The sequence below is a fragment of the Neovison vison genome, chromosome 5 (genome assembly GCF_020171115.1).
Source record: "Neovison vison isolate M4711 chromosome 5, ASM_NN_V1, whole genome shotgun sequence".
Classification (NCBI taxonomy): Eukaryota; Metazoa; Chordata; class Mammalia; order Carnivora; family Mustelidae; genus Neogale; species Neogale vison.
The window spans coordinates 56,000,344-56,012,157 of record NC_058095.1 but is presented as its reverse complement, the minus strand read 5'-3'; the positions used below and the strand labels follow the sequence as shown (position 1 = coordinate 56,012,157).

Below are 11,814 nucleotides of genomic sequence, written 5' to 3'. Positions count from 1 at the left end.
CGGCTGCCGATAGGTCTTTTCTTTACATACTTGAAGGATTCATTCAACAGTCTTGTGGCTTCTTTGCTTCTAATGAGAAACCCACAGTCATTCCAACTGTCACTCCGAGTCCTTGTTCTCTGGCAACTTTAAAGAGGGGCTTTCCCCCCCCCTTAATCTTTGATTTTCAATAATCTCGTCGGGACTTTTTTTGTTTATTTGAAGATTTTATTTATTTGTCAGAGAGAAAGAAAGAGAGCACAAGCAGAGGGAATAGCAGGCAGAGAGAGGCAGGCTCCCTACTGAGCAGGGAGCCCGACACAGGACTCGATCTCAGGACCCTGGGATCATGACCTGAGCTGAAGGCAAGACACCCAACTGACTGAGCCCCCCAGGCGCCCCAGGACATGGTTTTACTGAGTTCACCCAGTCTGGGGTTTGCCGAGCCTTCTGAACCTTCCACTTTTGTCATCTGATAAATTGGCGCATGTTCATCTGTTATTCAGATATATTTTCTGCATCGCATTTCATCTTTCTGAGACTTCAGATTGTTCCCTAAACATTGTGAGACTCCAGGTCCTGTGAAAATCCTCCGGAGGATGCTGGTATTTACTGGTGTCTCGATTCAGCAGACAACTGACCTGGTCAGGTCCGGGCATCAGGCTCTGCCGCACCGTCTGTGAGCTGCGGCGTCAGTGCTAACTGAATTCCCAAAGCCTCTGCTGGGCCGCTCTGGGGTTGCCCTACGCACGGCAGCTCTGCGAAGCAGCCGGGATATGTGTAAATGCACACACACAACTAGGGCTCCCTCTGCTCGGGCGCTCTCTCCCCTGGATGTTCCCTGACCTCATCACCCTCCAGGGACCTACTGTTACATCCTCTAGAAAGAAGGGGGTTCTCTTCAGGGACCTACTGTTACATCCTCTAGAAAGAAGGGGGTTCTCCTCAGGGACCTACTGTTACATCCTCTAGAAAGAAGGGGGTTCTCCTCAGGGGTCCATCCCCTGTGCTGATCTGCACAACGGGGCTGCCCTCGGTGCCAAGAGGGGAGAGAAAACAAAGCAGAAAGTCACCGAGACTCACCACCCTCCTCTATCACACTGTCTCCCTTTTCCAGTTCCTCCGGCCACAAATGTGGGTTTTCTCAATGTGAGGGGCCCGCGCTGCGCTCTGTGACACCAGCCACACTGGGCCAAAACCAAGAGAGAAAAAGAAAAATTTTTTAAGAGGGAGCGTCACTGCCACACCCCCGAGCTTAAGGGAGCTTCTCTTCTTAGTTCTATGGCCAAGAGGACAAGCGTTTCTCTCTGTTATCTTGGCTGCCCCTCCCCGCTGCGCAGTCCCACATGTAGTCAGTCTCAGGTCAGTGTCAGCATAAACACAAGCGAACAAGTCAGCAGGGAAGGTCCCCAGTGACACATCATTCCTGGGGTTTGGGCTCCCGGCCCAGTCAGCCGCCTTTGTTGATTTCAACGGCTCCCCAGGTCATTGGGGCGCTCTGGTTTCCCACGGTGATTAGGACTTGCTGGAGGCTATTGTTAAGTTGTAATAACACATGTTCAATAGGTGAGTGTTGAAAATATGGTGCCAAGTGACAGAAATCAGATCAAAAAAACCACGTATGGTGTGATTCCGCGTAAGTGAAATGTTGAGTCAAATCCACAGTGAAAGGAAGCAGAACCATGGTTTCCCAGGTTTGAGAGGAAAGGAAGAAGCGTGGGTGGAAGAGACCGGGGAGGGGGGTTCAGTTTGGAAGAAACCGGATATTTGGGCTCTCTTTTTGGGAGGCAGAGTGTTTTGAAATTAGTAGTGATGATTGTGTAACTCTATGAACATATGTAACAACACCGAATTACAGACACTTGAAAGGGGCTGAACTGTGCATTATATCTCAATGAAGTTGTTATTTAAATACGTATTTGGACACTTAAGGGCTTTTTATTACTCATTTTCAACTGATGCTGTATTCTACATGGAAGTAAATTTTAAGAATTCCTGGCTGTAGGTTAACACTAAGCGAATGCACACGTTCATTCCAAGGGCAAATTTGGTGGCAGTCTGGGACTCAAGATTGCTTCCAATATGGTTTGTGTCTCCAACCCAGATTCCAGAGCACCCATCGTCAAACTGTGCAAACATCTGAGACAACTTTTTTAAGGTTTAATTCCAACCCCTGAAGTACACTTTGATGAAAACACAAACAAAAATAAACACACACAGGAGGACTAGCTCAGACCTGCAGCTTTCTTTCCAGAATCATCTGTTTCTTCTGGGGAAGCTTTAAGTACGATGCATCAGAGACATATTTCTGCAAACCGCTGGAATCAGCCTTAAACACACAAAAAAAGCACAAAGTTTTAAATGGTTCTTTGAACACTGACCACAGACATCACTGAGAAGGCCATTAGGTATGGGACAATAAAATGTAAGAAAATAAGTGCTTCATTTTTAAAAAAATCAAATTTCTAAGAAGAAAAGCATAGATTCAAAAAATAAAGAATGCGAAGTATGAATTCAAAACTTTTCCCTTTTTTACTGTAATTTTTCACTTTTTCATTTGAAAAAGTATGCTGGCATCATTATGTAAAGAGAGTTCAATAAAGCTCGGATGTGCTTTGGGTGTCAAGTGCACAGACGGCCCTGGGTGCGGACGGCAGCAAGGACGCCGCCTGCGGTCACCACAGACACTGGGACAGGCTGCACTTCCCACCACAGCTGCCACACTGACCTTCCTCCCACCAAGGGGCTCACTCTGTTCAACCTCCTTGCTCCTGAGAGGACCCCCCGACACTGCCTCAACCAAGAGGGTACAAAAGAAATGACATTTGGTGACGTGTGAAGCTGGGTCATAAAAATTTCAGGCACTCCCTTCCACCTGGTTCTCTGGGAACCCAGTGGCCACGCTGCGAGGAAACCCAGGCCATGCAGCGAGGCCCACGTCCGTGGGCCCGTGGACACCCAACTTTAGCCACCGGATGTGTGAGTGAGGAAGCCTTCGAGAGCACCCTGGTTCTGGTCGCCGCTGGACTCTAACCACGTGAGAGTTTCCACGTGAGGACTCCCAGGCACTGGTAACCCCCAGAACCATCATGGTCAGGATTTCAAGTCTCCGTGTTTTGGGGTGACCTGTTACCAGCATCAGGTGCCCACAATAGATTTTGGTACCAAGAGTGGAACGCTGCTGAAACAAAGACCCCAAGGCATCGTGTTGGCCTCAGGACCCAAGGTTGAGCGGGAACCTAAAGCCTTCAAGAAGGCGGGAGCTTGACCTAAAGTCAGAGAAGTATTAGCGGGAACTCCAGGAAGGGATTATATGAGGAGGGGAAGTGTTGTCATTTGTCTGGTATCATTAAGTCATAAAGGGAACTCCATCCACCCACAGCACCCTGGAGGGTAGGAACCACCGCCACACAGTGGACTGCGTGACACAAGGAGACCCCCGCACAGAGTGCCCTCCCTGCCTGCGATGACACACAAGAGGAGAGAGGTTAAGGTCAAGAAAAAACGTTTCGTATGAGCAATCCAGCACTAGATGGGTTCTAACTAAATATCTTCGTCTCATCCGCTCCAGACGACCGACACGACCGAGAAGATGTCTTGTGGGCAGAGATCCAGTTCGGGGCATTTTCAGGAAAATGTGGTCCAGAGAGTAAGACGAAGGTGTGACTGTCACATAATGGTAAAACCTCAGGAAGATTCAAGGTGGGACCTCAGCCAAAGGCCTTTTAAGGAACTTAAGGGTAGGTCTAGCAAAATTTCTCTGTTAAAATAATAGAGCTTTTAAGAACGTTAAGGGCAAGGAGTCCAAGCTAGAGGGAAGGGTTAGCATGGAGGTCTGCATGTGGACATCGTCTACTGGGATGGATGACAGCTTATACCTACAACACCCACAAGGTTTCTTTTTTAATTACATGAGCTTGAACTAAAAAGAACAACAACAGTACAAACAGGAAAGAGAACATTGGACCCACAAACTTCTTCAATAGGCGAGAATCAGGCTAAGAAAAGGACTCACCTACCAACATGAGCTTCTGTTTATGGAAAAGGAAAGGTGACCTCCAAGAGGAAGGCCAAGAGGCACAGCGGGCTCGAGGGCAGCAGGACTGATCCTTAACCCATGACCACACCTGCGAGACCATCGGGACACCTGGTCTAGGAACAAGACCCGGACAAGAGCCCGATTCTAGGCTGCTGCCTTAATGGGATGAGAGTACTTCGCACGTGGGAGGGGACAGCGGGTGCTCAGGGGGTGGACTGTGCCAGGCTGTTTCCGAACATTTCCACGCCGCTGCGTAACATCCACTTGCTCCTCTGTAACACCCATACTCCTCCCGCGCAACGCTGGGTCCGGCTCCCCCCGTTCCCCTTCCAAAACTAGGTTAAAAGCCACGCTCTTCCTGGTACCGTGTTATCTGGAGAGCCTTGCTTGCAGAACCCGGGCCACATGTAGATGCTCTGGCCAACAGCCCTCACTCGAGATGCCAATCAGCAGCCAGTATCAACCGCCAGACGAGGCGAATGAGGAAGGCTCTGAGGTAGCCCCAGCCCGGCCAACTGCCTGAGCTGCAGCAGATAAGTGACGTGACCACCAGGGTCTGCAGTCACGGGGTTCGGGGATGAATCACTGTGCAATCAGACAGTTGGCACAGATGCAGCAGCTCAGGACAGGAGGTAGCAGAGAGCCTGCAGAGCGTTCCCCCAGACCTTGCCGCAGGATGAGCTAACGAGCTTTTGAGGACGGGACAGAACTCTCCGGGCAGGACACCTGGGGGCAAACAGGGCGTGTGTCCACCCCATGGTGTCCTCATCCTGGATGTCAAGATGCCTGTGGACTTTCTCTTTTTCGCCGCCATCCTGCTGTGTGCTGCGCGCTGTTAATTGACCATGTCTTCTCACAAGACTTTCAGGATCAAGCGATTCCTGGCCAAGAAACAAAAGCAGAATCGTCCCATTCCCCAGTGGATTCGGATGAAAACTGGTAATAAAATCAGGTACAACTCCAAGAGGAGGCACTGGAGGAGAACCAAGCTGGGTCTCTAAGGTGTCCCACATCACGCGATGACACACCTAATTGGCACCACGTATTTAATTAAGCTACTTGAGGATCATGTGTTCTATTCCATCACCCTGTAAACACCTTTCTGCCTGGCCAATAGATACCATTTATCAGCGAAAGATTTTTCTGTTACTATAGCTCTGCACCAGTGAGTTGGTTTGGTAATAAACGTGAGGCCTTTGAGCTGTAAAAAAAAAAAAAAAAAAGATGCCTGTAGAGCCTCTCGTTGAATCAAGTGTGGGGGGTGGGGGTGGGCACAAAACACAGGCCGGAAACACAACTGGTGTTCGGGTCAGCCGCCAGCCGATTTCCCAACCCCTGCTCAGTATCGGCGGATCATCTCCGCGCTCGAGAGCCAGGCTGACGGTGTAGAGTACATTTTGCAAAGGAGACACCATGGGGAAGAAGGATGAAAACTTTTAATCCATCTCCAATCAACCAGGAGGAAGCAGGAAATAATGCCCTGAAAGGAGGGCCTCCGGGAAGGGTCCTGTCCCGCCCTTTGGAGGGAAGGGAGAAGCACTGGGCAGTGGTAGGTAGGGTCCAGGGGTCACAGCAGCTCTGTGCCCAGTCTTGTCCCCGCCCATCTCTCCAGGCCAGAATGTGCATAGCAGGCTTGCAGCGTCGAGGCTTGCAGCGACAGAAAATATTTTTTCAAGAGAGCATGGAACAGGGTAAAGGGATAAAGACTATCCTCCTTCAGCAGCTGAGTGGATGCCTCGTAGGGAATTTCTTAGGACGGAACCTTGAGACGACGTCCACGGGCTGTTGATAGAGTCTCGAGGACCTCGCACATATCCGAACCCTGTAAGTTGGGAGGCAGTTCAAGGAAACGTAACCTTAAGGACGGGCGGGAGGTTTTAGCAGACCTCCGGGACACAGCGGTGAGCAAAGACAACAGAGCAGATGAATGAGCAAACACCAGCGGGAGCTCAGTTACTGGCCTCTTCTCTTACTTTCTGTGGCTAGAAAGTGCTGACCGCACAGTTACCGACATCCTTCTGTGTCTCAGTAGCTGGAGAATGCATTTATTGTTTGAAATTCAGGATGTTTCTCGCTCTGAATCTTTCAGAATCAAAAGAAAGTTAACTTGGGCGCCTGGGTGGCTCAGTGGGTTAAGCCTCTGCCTTCAGCTCAGTCATGATCCCGGGGTCCTGGGATCAAGCCCCGCATTGGGCTCCCTGCTTGGCAGGGAGCCTGCTTCCCCCTCTCTCTCTGACCGCCTCTCTGCCTACTTGTGATCTCTGTTGAATAAATAAATAAAATCTTTTAAAAAGAAAAAAAGTTAACTCATCGGCCACAGGATGCTAAATGCAGAGCTCACGCTGTTACCCAATGGTGTGGTCTCTTGGCAAAAAGAGAGATGAGGAGATGATTAAGCAATCGGACCCTGTGCTTTATTGGCAGTCAAACAATAACAATCGTCACACATTCCTAGGAAAGACCAAATTCAGGAGCAAGCTGAAGATGCACGGGGTTTTTTGTTTTTTTTAAACAGTGGGTGAACTCCAACTTCACAACCTGGGAACTTTTAGGGCTGTGTGGTTACAGGAGGGCTAACCTTGAGACACAAGGAACTCCTTCATCTGGAACCCGAAAACGCAGGAAAGAGCGAGCGGAGCGCGACCAGGCCTCCCGGGTCCGGAATGCACAGAAACACACCCCGCGGCTCAGACGGGGCTCCTGCGAGGGGCAGGAGTGACCAGGGCCATTCGACCACCCAGGGCTCTCTGGGGCGGCTCCGTGGGCTCCGCGGGCTCCGTGGCCGGGGGTTCACGAAGAGCGTTCAAGGCTCACAAGGATCCACAGCGGCCCGAGGCCCTCACACTCTCTCCGCCAGCATCTCCAGGGCTTTCCGAGGAAAGCACGCCCGCCTGAGGCTCAGCGGGCAGGACAGTGACAGACCCCACAGTGGGGTCCCCGCTGTCCGGCCGCGTGGGGCTCAGGGAGGCGGCGCGGTTCACCAGGCGTTTCAACGTGGGAGTGGAGTCTGGGCGTTGGTTATATGAACAGAACTTTCAATCTTTAAAGGGAATGGCGAGATAGAATTGAAGGCATTAATTTCTAGTATATGTGCTGCCGAAGCGAGCACGTGAAGGCATTAATTTCTTATGCGTCTGGCTCTAACTGGTGGGTAAGATCCGTGCGTGTCCGTTATGCGAACAAAACTGGTCACGGTCAGGGCACAACCCAAAACGGTGACAGCAGGAACCATCATGTCCGCCCCGCTGCGTTGCTCTCAGGGGGTCACTGGGATGTGAGTCGTCCGGAGGCGCTATTACAAGGTGCAGGCTGGCCACAGCGGGCTCTAACCAAGCCTCTGAGGGCCTTAGAGCCCAGTGACCCAGGAAGGGAGACACGGGGTGTTTTGGGCAAACTCCAGAACCCAGGAGAAAGCTGGCCACTGGAAGTTTTCTTTTTAAGTGAAATTCCAAGTCACATGGCATCACTTGAGAAAACGACAATCTTGCAAGCAAGTCTCAGGGAATTAGGCGTTTTCCGTTGGATCGCGTCACTGTGGACGCAGTATAAGGTGCGGGTTTAAAAACTGAATGAGGAAGAGGCTGAGACATCAGGAACACGTGGCCGAGAATTCTGCAAACACCTTACCTGGGATTCAATCTCAGGTAACCTGAGCCCCGAGACTCTGAGAGACAGAATGAAGGAAAACAAAGCCCTTGTCAATGTCCTGACAGAAGACAGATGACAATCCTGGGAAGAGGAGCCAGAAAAACAGGTCAGGTCACACGTTCACCGGGATTTCTGACTAATGTCACCACCTGACAGGTCTGCAAGAACGGAGATGGGGCCTTTGTGCCAGGAGCGTTTCTAACACGTCTGTTGATCTGCGGACTTGGGGACTGGAAGGAGAAAGCACACTAGCCAGACCGCGGGGACAGCCTACCACCGATCTAGAACACGCCGTGAGCTTTACGTAGGGAAGACACACCCCGTCCCGCTGGGGCCGAGACTTCTCCTGAAGGACAAGTTCGCCGGGAACAGCCTCTTCTGGGGGGAGGTGTCCGGGGTCCCACTGTGGCACTACCTCCTCCCATCCTGCCCCCATCCTTGGAGACATTGCACATCCATCCAGCGACAGGAAAGCTTTATCTTGGTGCTTCTGACATCCTTGTTTCCCAAAGTCCAGACCAACCCTTCCCACTTCACTGTTCCCAGACTCAGGCTGGCTGAGGCACAGTGCGATCCTTCTAGTCTGTGGTCCCTGAGCACAGACGGGAGAGAGCCCTAGAAGAATGGCAGCCCCCCCTCCCCGAGGCCAAGAGCTGAGGACAGGTCAAGAAGTAGGGTTGGGGGGCGCACCTGGGGGGCTCAGTGGGTTAAGCCTCTGCCTTCGGCTTAGGTCATGATCAAGAATCCTGGGACCGAGCCCCGCACCCGGCTCTCTGCTCAGCAGGGAGCCTGCTTCCCCCTCTCTCTCTGTCTGCCTCTCTGCCTACTTGTGATCTCTGTCTGTCAAATAAATAAATAAAATTTAAAAAAAAAAAAAAAGAAGAAGTAGGGTTGTGGAGAGGTCTCTACAGCCTCCCTCAAACATAGCACATGGCATACAAAAGAAACATGTTCCCCCCAGGGATTCCCCCCCAATCCATCCACTCCATACTGGGCATGGGGAAGCCAGGTTTTATGATCGCGACGAGTGCACTTCCTCTCGGTCCAAAGAGATATTGCAAATGCTCTTGATAAAGAACGGATGACCGAACTCTTCACACCCACCCCCTTAAGCCCCATTGAGACTGTGAAGGAGTTTTTAAAACATATAAACCCCAAGAATAAAGACAGCAGGAGAGGCGGCAAGCAAAGATGAAAGACATCAACCGATTCTGCCACCTGAGAGCCATCAAGGCATGACTGTCACAACCGACTGGGTAAAGGTGAAAAACCGGGCCCGTGGAGGGGGACGGAGGTGGGCTCTAAAACCCCGAGAAGCAAGCCAACTGCTGACCCAGACTGTCCTGAAAAGGCTCCGAAATCAAAGGCACCCATTACCTCTGAAGACACAGATATAGAGGAGGCTGAGACAACAGAAAATTCGCTGAAAATCCTTAAGGACAGGGGACTCTCCCCCCGCCCCCCCCCCACATCTGGGCAGCCAAGCAATGAATTCTGGGCCACAAGGTCACTTCCTGGGCATACCAGGCACGGCTGGGAACCTGGGTGCCTTCTATGCTGAAAACCACCCACCGGCCAGGGGGGATGCCCAGCCACCCACGCAAGCTTCCAGAACACCAGCACACGGGCTGCGAGAGAAAGGGCTCCTGCTCGAGGAAACTGAGCCTGGCCAAGTCTGCAAACAGGGGCACAAGTCAAGCAGGTCTGCACCTGGTCCCCTTCCGCAAAGCCCTCCAGCACGGAGTCCCAGGGCTGTCCACGAGTTTCCAGTCAGCGTCTCCAGGGCCCTACTTCTCAGGGGAAAGGGGTACGAGCACCAGCAGGTGATGGAGGGAAGTTTTTGGGGTGAGATACAGAGACCACATGGGAGGGGAACTTGGAGAAAAAAGAAAAAAGGGAGCTGAGGAAACTGTTCTAAAAAAAAAAAATTAATGGGACGTCTAGGTGGTTCAGTGGTTTAAGTGTATGACTCTTAGTTTCGGCTTAGGTCATGATCTCAGGGTTGTGAGATCGGAGCCCACATCAGGCTTCATGCTCAGCAGGGAGTCTGCTTGGGATTCTTTCTCTCCCTCTCCCTCTGTCCCTCCCCCTCCCCCTTGTCATCTTCCTTTCTCTCTCTTAAAAAGAATTATTAAAATAAAAAAATAGATAAGATATTGTAGTCACAAAACAAGAACTAATTTTTTTTTAAGATTTATTTATTTGACAGAGATCACAAGTAGGCAAGCAGGCAGAGAGAGGAGGAAGCAGGCTCCTTGCTGAGCAGAGAGCCCGATGCAGGGCTCGATCCCAGGTCCCTGAGATCATGACCTGAGCCAAAGGCAGAGGCTTAACCCACTGAGCCACCCAGGCGCCCCAAGAACTAATTTCTTTAAAAGGGTCATTCAAGGGGTGCCAGGGTGGCTCAGTAGTTAAGTGTCTGCCTTCAGCTTGGGTCACGATCCCGGAGTCCTGGGATTGATCCCCGCATCGGGCTCCCTAATCAGCTGGAAGCCTGCTTCTCCCTCTTCCACGCCCCCTGCCTGTGACCCCTCTCTCCCTGTGTCTTTCTCTGTCAAATAAATAAAAGGGTCATTCAGGGAATAGAGATGAGCCCTGGGATATAAAAGTACAAGAGCAGAAATGAAAATTTCAAAAGAAGCGTTGAAAAAGTCATGAAATTTCCCAGAAAGACACGAAGAATAGTTTAGATTTCCTGAGTGAGAGAGGGCAGGGAAAGGTGAGGACAGGATATAAAGAAACTTTCTAGAACCCAAAGAGTGTTAGTTCCAGATTGACACAACCCACAAATGCCAACAGAACAGACACACGTAGGCCCAGGCACGCCACTGGGAGATTTCAGAATGCTGGGACAAAGAACAAATCCTAAAACCTTCAAAAGAAAATGTCAGGCCACTAAGTGACTCAAGATGACATCAAACTTCTGAATGGCAACACTGGAAACCAAGAAAAATGGGGAAATGTCTACAAGATCTCGAGGGGAAAATAGTCTCACCCCTGTACGTGACCGAATATTCGATCAAATAAGAGTATTTCCAGACAGGCAACGAGTAAAAACATTTCACGTCCTACACAGTTTTTCTCCAGAAAGTGTTAAGAGGATATGCTCCGCTGAAATAAGGAAATAAGCCAAGAAAGAGGAACACATGGGCCCCAGGAAACGAAGGAGAGATGCAGAGAATTCCCAGTGATGATGAAGGTTCGTTCCAGAATAACAGTCAAACGGCGGGTCCGGGGACACCCGGGGGGCTCTGTCGGTGAAGTGTCTGCCTTCAGTTCAGGTCATGATCTCAGGGTCCTGGGATCAAGTCCTCCACTGGGCTCCCTGCTCAGCGGGGAGACTGCTTCTCCCTCTGCCCCTCCCCCTACTTGTGCTCGCTCTCAAATAAATCAATAAAATCTTCTAGATAAATAACAGGCCTGGAAGGTTCCAGAGTAAGAGGTAAATAGGGGGTTTGGAAGGTTCCAGTGTAACAGACAGTGGGTCCAGAGAACAATGACTCCAGGAGGAAATGGTAAGTACGCCTCCATGAATGAGTGAATGAATGAATGGCTTCCTTTGATGAAATATACTCTAAGATTTATATGCAGATATATTTTAAAGTTATTACAAAGAGGTCACAACAGAAGATCAGGAATAGCATGGCTTTCCCCACACATAGCCTCCGCGGTTTCTTCCTGTTTTCTGATTCCCATTTGGAACGCCCGCTAAGACTTTCTCTTCCTGCACCTACTGTCCAGACAGTTCCCGGCTTCCCCAACCCCTCCTCCGTGTTCCAATGGCGACCATCTTGTTACAAGAGCATCTGTGCCACCCCTAGGTTCAGAGGTCTTTTTGGGGTGCGGGCCTCAGTGTTCCATGGAAGCAGGGGCCAGTGTGCATGTGTCTGCACCCTGGCGGCCAAGCGTCCTCACCATGACCACGTGGCCAGGTGAGAACAGAGATGCCAGGAGACCGAGAGCCTGTCAGTTCTGCCACCTGGGCATTCGCGGCGTTCTTGACAACAGGCATCTCGCCAGTCACAAGCTATAAGCCTCCCGTCAGCGGGACCGTGTTGCTCCTGACTGGAGAGGAAGGAAGGAATAACGGCTAACCCTGGAGTCAAGGTTCTCAGACTGCTATGCGGGAGTTGGTGGAGGCAGACCTG

General features: G+C 50.9%; 1 protein-coding gene across 1 annotated transcript; it reads left to right on the top strand.

Annotated features, from left to right (window-relative positions):
* The first annotated feature begins 4,817 nt into the window (after positions 1-4,817).
* Positions 4,818-5,178, top strand: LOC122907755 (60S ribosomal protein L39). Its single transcript, XM_044250571.1, has one exon. It carries the CDS (start codon positions 4,864-4,866, stop codon positions 5,017-5,019), a length of 156 nt encoding a protein of 51 aa, XP_044106506.1. The 5' UTR covers positions 4,818-4,863; the 3' UTR covers positions 5,020-5,178.
* The last annotated feature ends 6,636 nt before the right edge of the window (positions 5,179-11,814 follow it).